Source organism: Oxyura jamaicensis, chromosome 1 (assembly GCF_011077185.1).
Source record: "Oxyura jamaicensis isolate SHBP4307 breed ruddy duck chromosome 1, BPBGC_Ojam_1.0, whole genome shotgun sequence".
Lineage (NCBI taxonomy): Eukaryota > Metazoa > Chordata > Aves > Anseriformes > Anatidae > Oxyura > Oxyura jamaicensis.
This window is the reverse complement of record NC_048893.1, coordinates 159,320,684-159,342,262: the sequence shown is the minus strand read 5'-3', so window position 1 is coordinate 159,342,262 and position 21,579 is coordinate 159,320,684. Positions and strand designations below refer to the sequence as shown.

Below are 21,579 nucleotides of genomic sequence, written 5' to 3'. Positions count from 1 at the left end.
CATTAAAAACTAATTCAACTCCCAGAGAAGAACATATGCCTCTTGTAACACAGAGATGTGCCTGTTTTATCCAGATTTAAACACCTGGAGTCATATTTTATCATTGGTACCTAAATCCAAAGAGAGATACCTTGTTTCAGTTCACACAAATAGAATTTCTGCTGACATGGTACAGATGTATACAAGTTTCTGCAAGAAACGCAAATATTAGCATGAGAACTGAAACAGGAAAAATATTACAGAAGTGCTGAAATGGGAGCAAATGAATTATTGTCAGTTTCACTTGTGTAGCCATAGTGCCCTCTAGCATTCAAAAGAGAAAATACAGCATGTTATCTCAAGGAAAAAAAAATCCACAAAAGCAGAACTGTCCTTTTCTGAGCAGAGAAAGGACAGTTTGCAAATGTGAGAAAGAACATTTCTTCATGTTAAGAACAAGGCATTATTACGGGAAAGGACAATCTGCTCAGCTTTTTTTCAGAGTCCTGAAGAGCTAAGAAGCTCTGTAAGATGTGAGTTCTTGTACCCTAGAGGCATTTCTGTACTTCATAGATCTTACCTACACTGTATATGCATTAGCAACACGCACATGATTTTGGCAAAAGTATATGTAGTTTTACATGCACAGATCAAAATTCGTATTTGTGAAGTCTTCATTTTCTCTAAAGAGAGAAAATATTTTAGTGCAAACATCTTTGTTGCACAAAATTCTGTGCAAGATGAATAAATTATGACCTTTAAAATCTAAAAAAAAAAAAAATTCATTTCCCTAGAGAGCAAATTATTGCCTTAGAGTAAAAAAAAAGATAAAATAAAAATAAACTAAAATAAAAAATAAAAAGATCTATTTAGCTGCTGCAGATCATTAGGAAAACATTTCGGAGAAGTTATTGATTCCATTTTCCTTTGCGCTTAGAGGAATGCTAAGCCAAAGAAGCAGAAATTATGCTGTATTAACTGTGAAATGGTCATCTACACCATTAAGATTTTGAGGCCTGTAAATAAAATTGTGTATTTCAAATAATCTCTATAGTTTATTGCAAGGAATTTTGAATACTGGTCTACTTTTTTTCTTTCCTTTTTATGAAAAGTATATGCTAGGTCATATGAAAATATAATTTTTGAAGAAAATATTTACGCATCAAATTACTATCCAAAATCTTACATGAAATTACAACATAGAAAATCACGTGCACATTAGCTAAAAAAAACCTTGAACAAATTGTGTTCATAACTTTAAAGATGATTTTACCCTCTCTGCATTTGAAAGGCCTAAATAAAAATAAACAACAACAAGAAAAAATCTGCTGTAAATGTTTATCACAAAAGTGAGTTTTGAAGAGTACGTGCCCCCATTTTTTTTCTCCCAGTTGCTGACAAAAACTAAAATCCAGTTCATCAACTACCATAGACAGATTTGTTCACTGTAATATTCCAGTCTTTGCCAGAGAAAGGTAAGAAACTGAGTTAGTCTATTGTGCTAACAGGAATTCCACGGATGATCCTGGAATTTAAAATACGTAAATTCTATCATCAAAAACATTAAAAAATACCCAGGGTCAGATGAGATGATATTCAAAGACATCTACTGGTCTCAGCATTACAAGCTTTCTGTAAGAGGAAAAGAAAATTAATCCTCACTCATATGGACAAAGAAAAATGTATTAACACTCAGGTAAACTTCAACAATAACACATATAGGAGGAATTTACAAATAACAATCCATTAGGAAGAAAAAGAAAAAAAAAACGTAAGCACATGTATGTTACTGAAGTCCTTCTCATTAGCAATCTAAAGAGAATTCAAATAAGGACCAAAATCAGTCCATTTTTGTTACAAGTGGTTTTGATGTCTACAGATTCAAAGCAGTTCAGAATGAACCACGCAAATACATTAAAATAAAAAATGAAAAATATTTTTAAAACAACCAGTATTCAGACAACTGTGTGACAAGCACACTAGGGGATTTACCGTGGTCTACAGGAGTCAACAAAAACCAGCAGTTCGTTTTTAATTGAGAATCAGTTTACAACTATATTGGCTGAACAGAAAACCAGGTTATTTTTCTTTGTGAAAACTTGATCAAGAATGCTTTGTTCATCTAACTTAACAGATTTATTGGAAAGTAATCAAGAGCTGTAATGTTAGTACAGTAAGAAACACCTCAAAACAGGATAGAAAGATAAAATTATCAACCATTATCAAACCATCAAAACTATTCACTTTCATAATTAACTCCATTTCTTTTTTCACTAAAATATAAATTTTCTGCTATTTGTTTCAGTTGTTCTAGTCTTAATTTGTTAATTGTAACTTCATTTGTTAATTGTTATAAAATTTAAGTAGTATAGGATTAAATCCAACCATACCACTTTTAGTTGTAACTTTGGAACAACACTGAATTACAGTAAATAAGGCGCATTATTGAAGGTCTATGCCCCTTTATGTCACTCTGTGTATTGATACAAAAGTTGTGTAAGACAGTTGGAAAAAAAAAAAAACACAACCCTGCCCCTTGCTGCATCTGTATTTGGTGACACCACCTAGGTTCAAGGTATCAGTTAAAATATATAGGGGACATAGGAAACTTCCATTTAGAATTACTTTGAGTCAAAAATTCTTGTGCATCTTTTGGTGTTCTTCTATGCTCTTGAGACAACTGACAATTACAAATATGTCCGTTCCACCTAAGAAAAAATCCAGTTACCTGGATAATATTTTGGACTCCTTGTCTAGTTACAGAAGAGAGACTGTCTTCAGAGAGTCATTTAGAAAAGAAGCCTATTTTAAATGCCTGAAGTTATATGAATACTTTTCAATGAGTGCTTTTTCTATTTAAGAAATAACTTGCTGTGACTCGGTTGTAAAGTCAGTTATGCACCTTTATGCTTCAGTAAGAGCTAGCTTGTATTTTTTCTGTGGGTTTTCCAATCTGAAATAAGTAGTTTTTAAGAAACAGAAAAATAACTACAACAAGGCCCATACGTAATGCTTAAGAGAGGCATTTTTGCTATTTTACTGTTGACAGCCTGAATTACTGACACCCATTACTTAACATTTTATGTAATTTACCAAATGTGGTTCACTACTATATTGTCATTGAACTATGTATCAGATAACATCTTACTCAAGTACTTCACACCATCTAGTTGGAAAAGAAAATACCTTCTTAAATGTTTACCTTTTTCCAAAGAAATTTGGAAAAGCTTTCTGGGGAAAACCAGGGTAACCCATTCTTGGTGTTTCAGACTAGGAAAATCCATTTGCAGAACTGTTAAAAAGAATACAATGATTTAGCTAAGTAAGTACAGTGGAGGCATGCTTAAGAATGCATTCAGAAGGATCAACTAAGTAAAGAAGGGAATGAAAATCAGCAGGATGCTTGGTTTGTTCGGTCAAACAAGGGAGGATGCAGCTCCACATAACGAGATTTCATTGAATGTTGAACTAACAAAGGTCTGACTGGACTGAACAGAAATGGTAAGAGTCGGTTAAGTTAGTAGCAAAAAAAAAAAGTAGAGCAAAGCTAGGCTAGGAATACAAGGACAAAACAAGACAAAAATATCAAGGAAGTTATAAGGACAAAGATACATACAGCACCAATTTATATTGCAACCAGGACACCATTACTTTATGCTGAATGGCATCCAGTCAGATTAGTTTCAACTGAAACAAGCATATAGGTTTGTCTTTAGAGTGGCAGTAAACCAAACTAATCTGATCCAGGTGTTTTTAAGTCATTCAAAACGACATAACAGCAGGGCATAAAACAGGACAGCAAGACTTTCCCTGACATCTTTGGTGGAAGTTTGGGTAAGAAAGGTGCTGAAGACTTTTTCCCCTTACAGGTAGACCAGGTTGCAAACAAGTATTAAGAAAGGAATCTTCCATGCATGCTGAAATGAAAACAAGCAAGGAAACAAGGAATAATCATCCTAAAAGTACATGATATAGCAATTTCATATGTTTCATAATAAGCATCCATCTAAAGAAAACGCTAATATTTATTATTAGCTTGTGTTAGGATTTACTGCCAGTGAAAAGGCCAGGTTTGAGCAGCAAAGCACACCACACAACAACTTAAGGCAGCATGCAATTTTTTCCCAGGCTGTACCTGTTCTTCAGGACAACACACTAAAAACTTCCACCTTCTGGACTGTCAATCTGGCAGTCTTCAAATGCACTAAATTATTTAAAAAGAAAAGTAGAAAAGCTTGTACTTAATTCAGTGAACTAGAAGTGCTCACTGGATAAAAAGATTCTTAAAATATTTTATTTTGCCTTAAATTCAGTGTAAAAGGAAATCAATTTCCCAAATACAATTAATTATGGCAAGATTTAGAACTTACTTTAACAAGCATGGCAGTCAATTGTGATATTTCAATGTGAAACTAAGCCTGTACAAAAGTTTTAAGTGCATATTTTTTCAAGCATGCACAGAGGGACACAGAAAGAGCTAGGGTCCAGGCCTCAGAAAACCCTTGAACAACTGAAAAGCAGAGGACGAAAAGTCTAGTCTTCTGTCTAGGATATTGCTATTTCTACTTCCCTCTGTTTGTATTATGTAATTAAGAAAAAAAAAAAGGAGGGAGGGAGGGGGGAAAGGAGAGAAGTGCAGGAGAGCAGCTCTCTCTTCTCCTAATAGGCAAAACACAAGGACTACAGAAAATATACTGTTAAATGAAGTACTATCCCTCTACATCTATTTGATAGATGTGATAGTGGTATTACGCTGCACTCATTAATGAGTTGATTAAAAAAAAAGAATATTTAATAAAGGGCTTTTTTAAAAAACAAAATACACAACAGCAGAATGCCACTGAAGGGAAAAAGAAACGAGTCCTTTAATGTGAAGAGCTAGGGAGTTCCCCTTCCTAAGTAAAGGAGAAACTTCAGAACTCACACAACAGAATGCTCTATTACAGCTAATTAAGTATTTCTGCAGAGTAGGAATTCTACTTACATTTCATGTATGTACATTTTCACATAATGAAAACAAACTATAGTATGACAGTAGTATCTGCCAAATACTACTTTTGAAATAGAAAAAAAATGTAATTCTACAAATCAGATAATAAAAAACGCATTCATGTGCATGGTCAAAATTGTTGGTTAATACCTACCAAGTATTCCGCCTCTCCCAGTGTTTAAGTTACAGTCCAGTAGCACATATTTTTATGGGACCAAGTTTTCTTCTACAGTTGTACAGTGCAGAGGTAGAGAATAAATTCTGAACTGTTGAATCATTGACTTAAACCATTTTTGAAATTCAGAAAACACCCAAAAGCTTTTAGGTGACGGGGTACAGCTGTGTACTAAATGAAACTTCATTTTGAGATTTTTTTTAAAATATATTCAATGGTATTTTGAGGTGATAGTGATTATAGCTCTTTTTGTGAATATGGGGGTGGGGTTGCCATTTGGAATGGTCTTTTTTCTTTTCTTTTTTTTTTTTTCTTTTTTTCTTTTTTTTTTTTCATTATGAAGGACCATTGCCTCAGCTTTTTTGGTTATTGCTTTTTTTTCTTTTTTTTTTCTTTTTTTTTTTGAAGACCATTCCATTTATTTATTTTTAACATCTTAAAGTCATAAGGACTTATATGCAAAGCAGTCATACACTTTATCATTAAAACCCATAGGTAAAATACGTACACAAATCCAACAAAAGGCTAGTACATAGTAAAGCCTAAGCATACTACTATGCAATATTATGAATACATAACTTTAGAGACTTCAGTTTAGTACTGTTATCTATTCATTTCTGAAAACATTCACAAAGATTTTAAATGCAAATTTTCGTTCCGTATCTGGAATAGAACAAAAATTATCTATGTTATAACAACTTTTGGTCATTTGTGCTTGACCAATTCGGTAAATTACAAAGAACCCAAAGAATTCTGTAACTTTCTGTAGAACTATGTAATAAAAACATTGCATATGTTCCTAATATGATGTCTTTAGCAATCATTTACTGAAATGTAACTCAAACATCAATCTCTCAAAACGTGTAACTGATCAGCTGCTTTTTAGTCTATAACCGAATTCAACTTCATCACAAAACCCCTTTTAATACAAAGATGCAGAAGTACATTAGGTAATACTAATGCAACACAGGTGCAGTTCTAGCATTGTCATTGATGAGTTGAATCATCTTCTCCATGAACGAGACTCATTGTCCTCTTCCTCTTCATCATCATCTTGAAGCAGCGAGTCATCCACCAAAGACTCTTCCTGAAACTTCAAGAGAAAAATGTGATAACCTCTGTTATGTCAGAAAGTGTAAGAGATCAAAAGGCAATATACAATCCTCTGCTCATCTAACATATAAGAACAAGAAAATTCATTTTTAATAGTGAAACAGTAATGCTTTCAAAAAAGTATACTGTATATGTGTATATTTAATCTGCATATATTAACATATGGCAAATGCAACTTGTTTTTTTCTTTTACTGGACCTCAAAGTGACCTTATACTTCAATAGATATTCTGATTCCTCAGCATGTCATCCACACCGAGGCTTTAATGTTCTGATGAAACTTGAGATGCTATACTGAAAACTAATGTTTTCCAAATTAATATTAACTATGCCTCTTTTAATCCCAGAGCTTTATCTACCCGTCCTTTAGTATAAAAAAAAATTGAATATGGGATATTTTAATTTTGACAGCTTTATCAAACTTAAATTCAGTATCCTTTAGAAAAATATATTAATATATTTTAAAATACTTTCAGCAACAATATATCAATATACTTCACAAAACACTGTTTAACAGTTACATAAAGTTAAAAAGGAGAGATAGAGATAGTTTTTATTTTCACCTACACACAGGCACAGGGGCAAACTTTCCCCTGCCTAAGATCTTTTTTTGACGATTGCACGTAACACAGCAATTTCTGCACCAAGTAAAGGACTAAAACTCAAGTATTTCCTCCCCTGGTAATGTCTCCCAGCTGTTCAGTTACAGATATTTTCTTTCTTGCTTGTTCTTCTTGTCCTAGTAATTGTAGGTTTTGCTACAGAATTTCCGAATTCACCAGAAGACTGACGGTTGATTTGTGAAGTCTGAGAACATCCCAGAGAGATTCGAGGCCGTAGGCTGAAGAATGCCTAGAACTAAGTCTTCCCTCTCTCCACTAGGCTGTTTTACATGTGGGAGAAAGTCCTATCTTGCCTAAAGTCCTACTTTTGCCTAAAGAAAATGCATTAATGCATTTTTAATTGCAGCTCTGTCTGCATCTTGTCTCAATATACGCTTATGTACTGTAAGCTGGAATAAAACATAGCAGCTTTCTGAGGACTCAGTCTCTTCCTCTGGCATACAGATGTCCAGCAGACTAAAATATGATAGCACTTCTGAAAAGGAGAGCTGTCTCAGAAAAAAAAAAAAAAGGAAAAAACAACAGCAAAAAACACATCAAGGTCTTTCTTCTTCAAGTCTTAAGCCTCTTTATGGTAGTATTCCTTATGTGTACTAAAATTATCAATAGAGTTTAGACAGAAAAAATGAAACCTTTTTCATATGTGTACAACGGCAGCTATAAAACAAAATTACATAAATAGCACGATCAATTGTAAGCACACGGAAACTTGAGATGTCTCATACATAGAAAGAATGCAAGACTGAAACTGAGGTGACTGATTACAGCAGCCTCCACAATCCTGATTTAGTCCTGCGTAAGTTACGAATTGTAAACGATATAACTACGTAAAAATTATTTTATGCAATTGGTTGAACTTCTGCAAATGGACATGAAGTTGTTGAACTTGTCCATCCAAGACCTGGGATTCCTAACAGTATACTTCAATATTAACTTAACCAAATGCTAGAAGTAGGAAGCACACACAAAGAATGACATTTAAATGTAAAAATTCCTGAAGATTGCTGAAAGGAAAGCCATCATACAATAAATTTAGTGAATGTCAGGGGTTCTAATTCAGCTGTAGAGAATTCAGATAAAATCCAATCTAATTAAATGACAAATAAAATCAACATTTAAACCATGAAATTATTTCTTAATAGCAACCAAAAAAATAAAAATAATTACCTCAATTTTATCTTAAATCTTGAAAATTTGCTATGTTTTGGATGAGTCAATCAATTTAGGAATTACAAAAGACAGCCCCATGCAGTCTTTTCAATAAGTTTTATTTCCACACCTGTTAAGGAGTACAGCCATCACCTAAAATAGATGTATCCCGCTACTACTAAAAATTCACAAGTCTAGACAAGAGAATGTAAATCTGCCCTTTCTCTCTGCCATGGCAGCCAGTACACCTAACTTTTTACCATCTTCATTCCCTTCCACTTCAAACCTTCCTACTACCCAGAGGTTCCCTTCCACACTCAGTATCTTCAGATGGGGTTAAAATCTAAATCTCATGATAGGTCACATAACAATCAAACTGTACTTTCTTTACTCTGCTGAAGTATTTGTATATCTTTGCATGCCCTTTCTTTCATTATGTAAAATGACAAAGTCTCAATGAAGGAGTTTCTCAATGATACCTCCCACTAAGGCATACTCCTTACAGTAACAAACATTGCTGTTGATCTTCAGAGGCAATACATCCCTGATGGAGAAGTGACAATATATCTAAGAACCTCGAACATTACTCAGCATAGCCTCGTGTTCACTCACAGCTCATTAGTACTTGACAATACATGCGGCTTGTATATAGAAGAGCAACATTTACCAAGTCAGAATGCACAAATGCCTGAACTGAACATTCACTCAGTGGTGGAAGTAGACTATTCTACCTGTCTTTAACACGGAAAAAACAGACTGACATTTTTAGAGACAGAAAGCAGAAACTACATTTCTTCAGAAAAAAAAAAAAAAAAGAAATTAAAAAAAAAAGTGAATGCCAACAAATGTAAAAAGACTAACTGAATTTGGTTATATCAAAATAATCTTGTGAAGATGCTTTTATGGTAGGTCCACCAAAATATGTCAGGAAAAAGACATGAATGAATACAGCTGAGTAACTCAAGTGTACTTCAGCTTTTCTAAGGCTGCTTGACTTTTTCCTCAAGTGACACTTTTTTTTTTTCCCGTAATTCCAAAACGCATGTAAACTTGAATATAAGCTACACTTACCAAAAATGCAGCCCAACAATTCCTGTATTAACCTAGTTATTTGGATAAGGCTTTAATATCTTTATTGCACCACAATGAAGACTGACACTCAACAGAGATACTTTAAATGCCTAAATGAAGTTAGTAGATTATCTAAATTACTTCACCTGCATCCTCCAAGACATCTCTCGCTATAAAGGAAAATCAGATTCTGATGTATGATCCTCTAAGAAATTAGTGCTTAAAGGAGATGGTACAAGTAACTATCTTTTAGACAAGATCTTTGGTATTTCTCATGCAAATTCAAACCCACACCTTTAAGTTTCTAGATATACCCTCTAGAAATGAAACATTCCAGCAATTGAAAGTAAAGTATTTGAACTGTCAATAGCCTAGAAAATGAGAAAAAAATGGATAGATTACTCCACTATCAGATATTAATACGAGTCAGGTTCAAGAAGTATAAATCAACAGATCATTTTCTTTTGAAACAAAAATATTTCGTCTTAAGAAATAAGGAAAAAAAGCTTACTTCTTCTTCATCAGGTTCAGCTTCTTCTGTTTCAACAGCTGACATACTAGCAACAGGCTTGTTCCATGCCAACTTCAGCTCCTGTCCTTTAAACCGAGATCCATGAATTGCAGCCTAAAATAAGTTTAAACTTCTTAGTTAAATATTTCCTTGTTGAGGGAAATACTAAATTCACTAATACTTAAATCCCAGATGTAAGCCAACAGTCTAGTCTGCTTTTTCTGAAGAAAATCCAAGTTTTAATATGTCCATATTGGATTGCTGTTTATAGTCTACAACAAAACAACTTATTAACTATACATCAAATAAACATATCCTTTCAGTTAAATGACCAGAACATATTCAGAACAAAACAGACATTGAAAAGCAAGTATCATTTGGTGATGTAACATACTGAACTCAATACCTTCCTTGTTTTTTAAAACTATCTTGATGTGTTCTTCACCTTTCAAAGACTGACACAAAACTGTTAACACATTACTTACTGGAAGAAATAAAGCATTCCACAAACACAAATGATTTAACATAAAAACAAACAAACAAGCAACACCTTTGTGATTACACTTTAATCTACTGGAAAATGTTCCACCTCCTGTAAAACCTTTGTAATTGAAATGTAAAAATTTTTAACTTATGGGATATTCATGCCGTTTTAAGTACCAGATGCATTAAGTGGCTGCTTTCGAAATAGTATGTTCAAATTAAAGTAACATGAACTAGCATAAATCAGCGTTAGCAACATTCCGAAATAACCGTCACAGTCACAAAAGATTTATAGTACAATCTGAAAGCACAGCATAATGTGAAATGTAGAAACAATTACATGTTCAATGACATCTGAACATGAATTGTGTGATATTAAAGTCCCCAGGTATAAATTTTAAATCTGTACATATAAATTTATGATAAATTTAAAAGATTCTATGCCTATTAAAATGCAGCTCAGGAGCTTTTCATCCATGGTCTCATCACAATGTCACACAACTAGAATTTTTAGAACTACTTATATGTGACATTTAGGTCCAGAAACAACTTGTAATCGTTGGAAGAAATTACTACTACATAAAAATGCAACATTTTACAACAGGGAATCCTCCTCTTCCTTCCAGGCTAGAACATATACAGTCATAAAGCTTAAGCCTTTTTTCATTTAAGAAGGTAAAATATTAGCTGCATTTACTTCACAATTGGCCACAGCAGATGCTTCTATTAACTACATTCTATATTTATAACTTCTTCAATTACCAGTCTTAAAGTCTGCTGCACTAATAAACAAAAAATCCAGTGAAAACATTCAATATATAAGAATAGCAAGAAAAATATAGACTTTACTGCATTTGACCTAGCATAATTTTCATAAAATTTTAATTTCAAAATGAAGTTGCAATTAGAGTTACATGAAAATGAGAAGTTTTAATGCTAACTGGACTGTGGACATACATCGATAAAGAACTCTAATTCAATTAACGCCCCCCCCCAATTTCCAAGATCATATTCCAAACTTCACCTTGACTAAAACTTCATCTACTGGACTTGAAAACAATTAAAGAAGAATGTGTTGTTTTTCAAATGCTGTTAAATGTATCATGGAAGAATAACAAATGTACACAATGTTAACTTCAACTATTTCACCAACCATGTCTCCCCTCTTCCCTGTAAATACCTTTCTGCATCCTCTGCACTACCCTCTTTTTTTCCACACACTTCATATATAAAAATTTCTTCACTTCATATATAAAAATGTATGTATAAAACTTCTGTGTTTGCTTCCAAACTGTTCTCTGTTTTTTGGGGACAGAAATTTAACTAAGGCTCAAATTACTCTCCAGGCCAATTTTTCAGCAAAAGTTCTAACATTAAGACCTGTATTTTGCTGATAAATAACATCTGTTAACTTCCTTGTGAATCATAGTCCATCTGACAGAATAAGAGATGTTATTTGGACAGTACATAAAAACAGATAATTTTTCTAGGTCACTGATTTTTAAGTGTAAGCTACTCTCAATACTTGAGAATATGTTTTATGTAATACCTGTAATATTTCTTATATAAGCTACAACTATGATATTAATACAAAGGTTCAAAAAATCAAGTATCAAATGTTAGGAAGCAACAAAACTCAAAATTTTAACCGTAACTCAGTCCACTTGTGAGTACACTAACAACTACAGCTTTTATCTATGTTCATGTATTTCTTAATTCTCCACAAAACTTTTGTTCACGGTTGAAATGTGTGCCTTCAATACAGTTGTACAGTCCTGTTTATTTTTCCTTACCAGTCATTATATACCTATGCACACTAATTACACTTCCCTTTTAGCAGAATAATTACAATCTCTGTACAGTTAGCGCTGAACACTGCTACATATAAAATTTTCACAAACCGTATTTCTATGTTTCTTTGGAACACAGATCAAATTATTTCTCAAAATTTCTCATCAATTGGTCATTACATTATTTCTCATCAAATTCTTATATACTGTACCGTATATATCATATATATTATAATCATTGTGATACTGTAAGTGTTCAAAACTACTGCCCCCCATTAGCTTCATTTGCATTTTAACTGTATTTCTGTCAATCAGGTAGGTCAGTGGTCTCTCAAGATAAACCATACAGAAAGAGAAGAACCTGGCCAGGTATGAAAATTCTGTTCAAGTAATCTCCCCAAGATGAACTTTGTGCAAAAATACAAACTTTGTTCAAAACAGAAATATAAAATGAGATCTTTCTATACAGCCATACCGTAAATATGAATCCTTTCTTTTTCTTTCGGGAAGCCCTATTACTTTCAGGATACTCCTTCCCAACAGTGATGCAAGGATTTTAAAGAAAACAAAATCATTTGCAGAACTATGTTTGGTATTTTGCAGAGGTTCATATACTGCCCTACACTATTTACTGAATAAGGCAGAACTGCTGCTGAACCAAATGCATGAAGTCCTAATGATATGTACGCAATGACGCTGAATTACAACATACCTCAAAGCTGCATTTTAGTTTCTTAAGAGTTACTTCTACAATTCTATACTTCTATAATTTCAGAAAGATTTTTTTTTTTTTTAAGAAAATATCATTGTATAAGATTACTTTTACACTATCCTAAATTTTCAGGCGAATGTATGAAAACAAATACCAAACATATTCCAACAATACCAAACAAAATGCATAGGCTCAGTCTGCAGGATGTCAACGAACCTACAGAATACCGTGAGGTCTTCAGGTGATAACAGCACAGTGTCCATGCAAAAACAACTGGCAATCAAATAAAGACAAACCAGGACATCTAGCTGTGAATTCCCATATTTGTCTTGATCTCTTTTACATCCTGTATTTTTCCCTGGTTTATTTAAAGCATCTTGATTTCATAAGAATTTCAGTAATATGCTGTTCTGACAGATTTGTTTAATCTGGAATTAAGACTTGTGTGTCAGACTTCTTTTAAAACACTTTTCAGTAATTAACTACATTAAATTTTATCAATTATAGAAGTATAAAGCAGTTGAATGTTGCGGAATATTTTCAGAAAGACCTATACTCACAGCTTCAGCTTCTGCTCTCGTCTTAAAGGTAATCACCGCGTGGAGAGAAGAGTCATCTATCTGGCAATCTTCAATTTCACCGTATTGCTTTTAATGTGAAAAAGAAAAAAGATGGTAAAATAGTCCTCCTCCTCTACCCTGCCCCTCTAAAAATGATGTCCTAAACAAAAGGCCCTCAAAAAGCATATAGAATTACAATAGTGTACCCCTTTCAGAGCCTCAATGCCAATCAGAGTACTTTGCAAGAAATACTGTTGTTTTTGTTTCCATTTCAAAAACACAAAGTACTGTAGTCTTTGGATTTCCTGACTGTAAATATACAGGAATGAAGTACAAATACAACAGAAACAAGTTCTTCTGCTTCAATACTTCTCTCTTGATCAGGAAGTTGAGATCTTGAGATTACTCCCTTAGTCCATTATGATACACTTCTACAAAAGATTTAATAGATACAGAAGAGGTAGCAAGTTTCCCATTTAGCTTGATTTCAGCATCTTAAGATCCTGCCCCCTACATTCCTGCAAGGGTCTCTAAGGTGTTATTTTTTTAAAATTTAAAGTGAAATGTTCTTAGTTTTACACCAAAAATTTATAAAATCTTTGTTTAAATGTTCAGTCTGTCATTAGAAAGTTGTATATCTACATATGTAGATATATATATATAGTTCCTGGAAACACAAGAATTAAAAAACTAATACAGTAGTGTTGGTGGGTTACTTTTCTTAACTCTTGTTCTTTTCAAAAGCTGCTTACACAGCTGCTGGACAGGAAATACTAAGTGCAGTGACTGAATTAGAATGTACCAGACTTAGTGGCTCTTCACTTTCTAACTTCAAAAACAACCACTGAAATTAAATATTGGAAAACAAACAAACAAACACACCAAGGTGATGTGTGTTTGCTAGGGAAGGAGGGTGACAGGACTTACTCATTATTTATGTGAATGCTGATATTCTCAGCATTCATTCCTCAAAATAAACTAATATCGTTTTTTGATAAGCTTTTTTTTAATGCAAGATAAAGGGTTTTTATTTCTTTCTGTTCAACTATCAATTTATTATGCTTGCATAAAAATACTGCTTAAATTCTGATTTTTTAATCATTAACTTTAAATCATGAATTTATATCATGTTATAGATTCAGTCCTAAATAATATTTTCAGATTAATTAAATCAAGGAAAAAAAGGTCATTGGAAAAAATGTTATCCAAGGAACAGTAGTGAAATTACAACATACCGCAAAATGAGGAAGAAGATCTTCTCTATCGCTTTCTGTAAATGCAGAGATTTCTAATGCCCTAGGTCGATGATCCACAACCGCATGCACAGGAACTCCTCTGCCTCTACCCCGTCCACGTATTCCTCTACCTCTGCTACGTGATGCACCCCGACCTCTTGCATGAACCCCTCTACCACGAACTGAAGAAAGAATCCCTCGTTTGGCAGCCTATGATATTTATACATAACATAGCGATTTATAAAAATTCATAATCTAAATGTTTAGACAAAATTACCAAACATTCACAGAGCAGCTTACAGGTTTTTAAATAAGATGTTAACAGAAGTATTACTTTTTAGTAACAGATCATAAACAGGACAGGAACAGAATAAAGAACAAAGTATTCAAAAAAAAAAAAAAAAAAGGATGTCAGAAGAGCCCTCATCTGTGAGGACAATTCCTCAAAGGAGATTAGACTGTAGTGTAACATCTGAAATTTCTTGATGTGGTCACTAACAATTTTCTCTTAATTCACAGAGAGGACTTTCATTCTGACAAGAAAATATGGAGCATAGTAGGTTTTGGCCACAGGACTGTGAGGTATCAAAGAGAGGCTCTACTGATCACCTCCAAGGACAAAGTATTCTCTAAAAATTTGGGTCTACGTAGTCACTTATTTCCATTCCTATAACTTCTGTGCTTCCATTTTTAATGCATTCTCTGAAAGTCAAAAGGCTGGTGACAGTATCTCCATCAGCCATTTAAAAATAAGTTGCAAATAATATTCTACAGTATTTGTTTACAACTCAACCACTAATAACACTATTTGAATGCATGCCAACAATATCATCCATGAGGAGATAATTTTCTTTAATAATAACTCAGAACACCTAGGAAATACTATTCACCATCAGAACACTGGTAACTTCAGCTTATGTTATTTCTCTACTCAGTTGGCTTAACTTATTAACAAACCTATTTACACATGTACCAAAGCTGCGTAACAACTTACTTTTGAGGTAAGAATTTAATGCAACCTAGCTGTATATACATGTACAGTGTTCATATGTAGTTATACATAAAACACGACAGAACTTCATTAAGAGGGATTTAAGCAACACACTATTCTACTTCAGAGTAAAAAAAAAAAAAAAAAAAAAAGAGGTAGGAGCATCATGCAACTAAGTAGCTACTACAAAATCATCTATTCAAGACGGTACAATATAACACCAAATAGCCTCCAATAGTGTCCTGAGATCCTTACGATAAGGCACAAAGAATCTTGCACAGACTTCCAAATTTTTGTAGAAGTGATTCCTTTAACAAAAAGCGTATTTCTGTACATAGAACGCTTTTTGAGACATTGACATTGTTTTGGTAAGTCCATCTTTCCTTCAAACTAATGCTGTAATAACACTGCTTACTGGGACTTTGGTCGTTTTTGGTTATTAAGAGGACGTTGACATTCAAGAATAAAAGAACAAGCTCTGTCTTTTCTTCTTTTGTACCAAACACAGCACCACCTATAGACAACAATTTAATGCTCCATATTCTCAACGAAGTACTACTACCATAAATCTGTAAAATACCATGTCATCTTAAAGTTACAGAAATTACATAGATTAGAGATGAAAATTAAAGATAATACTATTTCTCTAGTTAAGGAGAGCTCAGAAACTTATTATATATTATTGCTAAATGTCTCCATCTATAATTGCAACTTAATATTGCACTGAATAAAAAGTTTGATATAACACACAAGCTAAGAAATGTATTTTCATTAAAAGTTATTTGCTACAAAAGAAGAGACAAACATACTTCCAGCTGCAGTTCTGTGTATTTTCGTCTTAATTCAGTAACTTCCTCCCCAGCTTGCATCTTCTTGTATAAATCCAGTTCAGTATCTAGTAACTCTTTCTGCATCTAAGAAATTGTTACATCAAATTATTAGTTCCACAGTTTACATTCACTTGTGAGGAAACAATTTTCTGATGAAACTCAAGAATCTATTGCTACACACCTATCAGCAGGCTATTTCAGAAATATACAGCGCTTTTAAGGATTGGCCAGTACTGGCCTTCAGGTAAGGTAGAAGTCTGCCACAGTACTTCTATCTGGAAAAAAAAAATCCTAGAAACTCTATGGAAAGAGAATTTGAAAACTACAACATGTAGTGGAATTTTAAATTTAACCAAGTTGTGGCTTATTAATTTAGATCATAGCTGTAACTTCAGAGGTATACTGCTTAAAATGCTAGGTTTCCACTTTAAAAAATAAGCCAAGCACAAGCTTAGGAGAGTCTTGGCAAGATAAAATTTCAACATGTATTATTATGCTACTGAGCTTGGTGATGTCAAAGCCATCTAGTCTACTGCGCAAAGCCAAAGCCAATATACTTTGTTCTAAACTACAAAGTTCTAAACACAAAGTAGAAAATGCAAAATTAAATGACAGTGATGATGAGATAAAAAGGGATTCTACAAAAAAAAAAAAACAGTAGATTTATGAATGAATACACAATCTATAATCAGTAATGAGGAAAAGCTTCTAAGATTATCACAAGCACAAATGGTAGTTCTGTTCAGACCACAGTAGAAAAAAGCACGGTAAAAAAAAATCTCTGCTAACAAAAAGCTGGACTCTGAAACATCCAGAATTGCCCTCCAGCACTAGTACCTTAGAATTATTTAGAAGTTCAAAAACATGTATGAAACTGAAAGGTGTCTCTGAATCCAAATTTAGATGTGTTCACGGTTAACCACAGAAGTGCAGGTCATGGTACAGGTGCAGGAAAGAGCTTTTGTGTGACCATGAAAATTTTATTTCAAGTTCCAAACTGGAAAGGTTTTGTTTTTGTTTTTAATGGAAAAAGCAGCAGCCAAATGTTCTAATGACATCACAAATGAAGGAAAAAATTATAGATGACTATGAAATAGTTTTACATTTACACGAGTTGATTCAAAACCACAGCATGTAATGTATTCAAAGGCTGGTTGTCAAGAGATGAAGGTTTCGTAGCTGTGACAGTTGGAAACCAAGTATCACCACTGAATGATAAAGAAGGGGGGGTTTTGTTTCTTTGTTTTTTTTTTTTTTCCTGGAAGCTTTAAAAGAAAAAAAGCTCGATTATTCAACTGGCAACTTCAACCTGAACCCCTTTCATCCCCATTTTTCACCATCTAGAGCAACCACAAAAAATTATCTCCTGTATAATGGTATTCAAAGTTTTCAAAATTAGAAGCTGTTTCTCTCCAATCCCACTGTGTTTTACTAAATAAATAAAATGACAAAACAATCACTTCTGAAATTTCTTAATGACCAGTAGTTAAACTCACAAAGTAGCCAGTAACCCTGGTGTCATAAAGTCTCTAGACTTTTGAGGTTTATTTTTAGTTCTCTTAATGAAGACTCCACTTTTTATAGGGCTGTGCCTGGTCTCAAGAAGATAATGCCTCCTTCAAGACATAGCAGGAGGCAGCAAATGTTTCTACGCTCAGGAGAAGGGAATTTTGTAATCTGCATGAACTGGAACAGACAAAAATATGAAAGATAACAAACACATTCGCACGGGCCTCACATAACTAGTCCTGCAAGTCTGCAGGGACTTCTGAACTGCCAAGGATTTAACAGCTAATAAAATACAAGAGAATCTTCTGCAAAGCCTTTCAGAAAAATGTCAAAGTAATAAATTTTAACTGAAGGATGCTCTTAATTACACACTTTCACAAAATTCAGATGTTTTTTTCTCTTCCCTTCAAATGTTGCCAAAGCAATGCTCATAGTTAATACACAATCTTCCTGAGAAGAAAGCTATCAATAACATCAACTTTTCTACAGTCTAGATGTTATGTCCAATATGAAATGCATCGAAGCTGTTTCTTCACTTTCCATATTACAAAATAAATTAAAAAATGCCTGAAGAACTGCTTAAAAACTCTAATTCAAGTTAGTGTATCATCTCACTTTTACTGCGTAAAAACTAAAGTCACATGAGGAACTGGTGGACCAGGTTGCCAACTGAATAGTGATGTGGACTGAAGTGATCCCAAAATCAACATGAAGGGTTGAAGAGGGGTAACCTCAAGCTTCCACGTACCAGTACATATAAACAAAGGAGGGCCTACAGAACAGTATTGTAGGGGAAGACCTCTATTTTGGGGGGAAATCAATGCTTTTCTAAAGAACCCGTACACTGATACATGTGACAGGTAACAAAGAAGAGGAATTAGATGTGTGCACAGCTCCAAGGCTACAATCTCACAGAGACTACGGAAGCATTGCAGGGTAACTCACACAACTGGAGTGCTACGGTGGATGGATACTGGCTCTTCAGGAAGGCCAGGCCTGGGAGAAACAGGAGTTGCCCTCTATGTGTGAGGGAAGTGTGAATGCATGTAGCTCTGCCTAGGGACAGATGATGAGCCAGCTGAAAGGTTATCAGATGGCAGACCTATGTGGGTGACACTGCAGTGGGTGTCTTCTACACACCACCTTATCAGATAGAAGTAGTAAATGAGGCCTTCTTTAGACAACTGGAAGCCACCTCATGGTCCTAGCTAACAGCTGCAAGGGCAGGTTGATTTTCAAGAATCATAACCCCCACCTTCCAAAACATGCAGGAAATACACAGCAGGAGGCCTGTAAGAATGAATAAGGAACTCCTGACAAAAATCTAAAAACAAAGTGTAGGAGAGGTGGAAGCAGGCTCAGACCACACAGAAGCAATACAGACAGACTGCCTGAGCTGCAGGTACTATTCTGGAAAGCCAAAGCCCACCTGGTAAGGAACAGCCAAGGTACTCAATGTCACCTTCTCCTCAAGTCTTTACAAGTAAGACGTATCTTTGTCAAAAGTTTCAAGTTAGCAAGCATTTAAGCAAGCTGGACATACACAAATCCCTGAAACCTTATAGATGTGACGGTTAGTACTGAGGGAACTCACTGATGTGATCGCAAGGCCAATCTTAATTATCTTTGAAAGGTCATGGCATTTGGGGGCGGTTCCTCAGAACTGAGAGAAAGCAAATGTCACTCTGACCTTCAAGTAGAGCAAGGAAGATCTAGGGAAATACATACTGGTCAGTCTCATCACGATACCTGAGAGGATAATGGAGCAAATAATCTTGGAAAACCATTCCCAAGCATACTAAGAAGAAGATAGTGACTGGGGAAAAGAAAATCAAAAGCAACTTTGAAAATATTGCCAATTCCTGGGACTTTAACGGCCCAAATTCACTCTACAGGAAGTTAACTTCTTTCATCTCAGACCTCTAAGAAATATTTTCTCATCAGACAGCATCAATTCTCTCTGAAAACATCAGAAAAATCTCTCATTTACAAAAAAGGTTAGTTTCAATAGCAGTGTCTGAATACTGGTGTTACTACCTCTTGTTCCCCCCCAAAACAGAGTTATTTATTCCACCGCAACCACAGTTATTCCAAGAGGTATAAACCAACTCCCAGTAACGACACTATGTCCATTTTCAGGATACAGATGCACTGCTTCCAACTTTTTCTTGACTGACAAACAAGGAAAGAAGTTACAGTGAGTACATACAGGTCATTTCAGTACTTATTTCATTTTTTTTTCCATACCTGTACATCACTGTAATTTATTCTGCAATTAATTTTAATGCCTGTATTTTTAAGTAAAATTAAACATTAGAAATGTTCTGTCAAAATGAAAACTAATGATCTGTTTAAACTAAATCTGGGTTGTAACGTTGCACCAGCTTTTTACAATAGAATCCCAGACTTTAGTAGAGATGTTTAAGCATTCAGAAGATTTAAGAACTGAATGAAAACAGCAAGAAAAGATCAAGTGTTTTCGTGCGCTGCTGGAAAAATACACTGCATAGAAATCTAGCCCTTTATTGTTATGTACTTCCTCATTCAATAAAGCAAGAAAAGCTTGTAATATGTTTAAAATGCCTCTTAAAAATTCCTTTAAAATTTATTATTTCTCAAAGTCTCGCTGAACTCTTAATCATGTTGTTATCTGATTAGGAATATATACTTCCACAAAAAGAATAATACTGGATTTTAAAAAGGTAACATAATTGCATCTTTAAGCAGAGTCAAGAAACAGGTTATAGCAATATATTAGCAATAATTATAGCACAGAAGAGAAACTCGTCTCAACAGGTTCAACCCAAATACGGATAACTAAAATCAAAGGAATACCAACCAGTAAGATCTTCTATCTAAAACATTTTGCAAACGTTTCAATTTCAGCAATGTAAAAAGAACAAACAAAAAATATGTACCAGTTCAGTAGTCAACTAGGTTCATGAAGCAGTTGGTTTGGGTATTTAACCTGACCAGTGGATATCTGTGTTGCACAATGATAAGCCTTTTGCGTAAGAAATACTATTTTCATTGTTTCTATTAACAATGTACGAAATGAACAGACTAAAAAGACTGGATAAGGCAAAAGACAATCATAGGATTTCTGTTTTGGTATCTTTCAGATGATCACAGAATCATAGAGGTCTTTTCCAACCTAAATGATTCTAAGATCATCTAGTTCTAGCAATGCCAAGTCCACCATCAATCCAAGTCACTAAGCAATACATCTACATGTTTCTTGAATACCTCCCAGGACGGTGACTCAACTACTTCTCTGGGCAGCCTGTTCCAATACTTCACAACCCTTTCACTGAAAAGGTTTTTCCTAATACCCAACCTAAACCTTCCCCGGTGCAACTAAAGGCCATTTCCTCTTGTCTTATTACTTGGCACTTAGAAGAAGAGACCAGCCCCCACCTTGCTATAGCCTCCTATAGTATCTGTGCAGCAGCAGGTAAAACTTTTACACAACAGCACTGTTTTTAAATTAACTATGCTCCTTTAAAGAGAGAGCAAAAACAATCTCACTTCATAGAGGACTTCAAAATTAAAACAGCATACTTCTAAATACCTCTGATGTGGCTGCATATTTTCCTCCTGGTGACATAAACATGTAAGTTCATTTTATTAGTAAGCTGACCAAAACTTGAGTACCTGAGTCTTAGTTTTCATGCATTTTAGAGGAGTCCCTCCTCCTGATGATACACCCTTTAATTCATCCTTTAGCTTGGTAATGCTGTTAGTCAATATTTCCAGTGTTTTCATAATTTCTGCTTTATCTTCTGACTTCATGGCTTTATTTTTCTCCAGCTTCGATATCAGCATCTGTCCAATTAAAAAAATTACTTTTAAACTACAC

The 21,579-nt window shown here is 34.2% G+C and overlaps 1 protein-coding gene across 3 annotated transcripts in view; it reads right to left on the bottom strand.

The window, feature by feature from the left end:
• Nucleotides 1–5,404: 5,404 nt before the first annotated feature.
• RBM26 (RNA binding motif protein 26) overlaps nt 5,405–21,579 on the bottom strand; it is a 51,905-nt gene continuing 35,730 nt past the window's right edge. For all 3 annotated transcript variants that reach the window (XM_035319864.1, XM_035319872.1, XM_035319881.1), the window contains 6 exons: nt 21,375–21,545; nt 16,191–16,295; nt 14,391–14,600; nt 13,156–13,242; nt 9,611–9,724; nt 5,405–6,237 (listed from right to left, as the gene is read on the bottom strand). In XM_035319864.1, the coding sequence (XP_035175755.1) occupies nt 6,148–6,237; nt 9,611–9,724; nt 13,156–13,242; nt 14,391–14,600; nt 16,191–16,295; nt 21,375–21,545 (777 nt within the window). In that variant the 3' untranslated portion in view covers nt 5,405–6,147. The remainder of the gene's footprint in view (nt 6,238–9,610; nt 9,725–13,155; nt 13,243–14,390; nt 14,601–16,190; nt 16,296–21,374; nt 21,546–21,579) is intronic.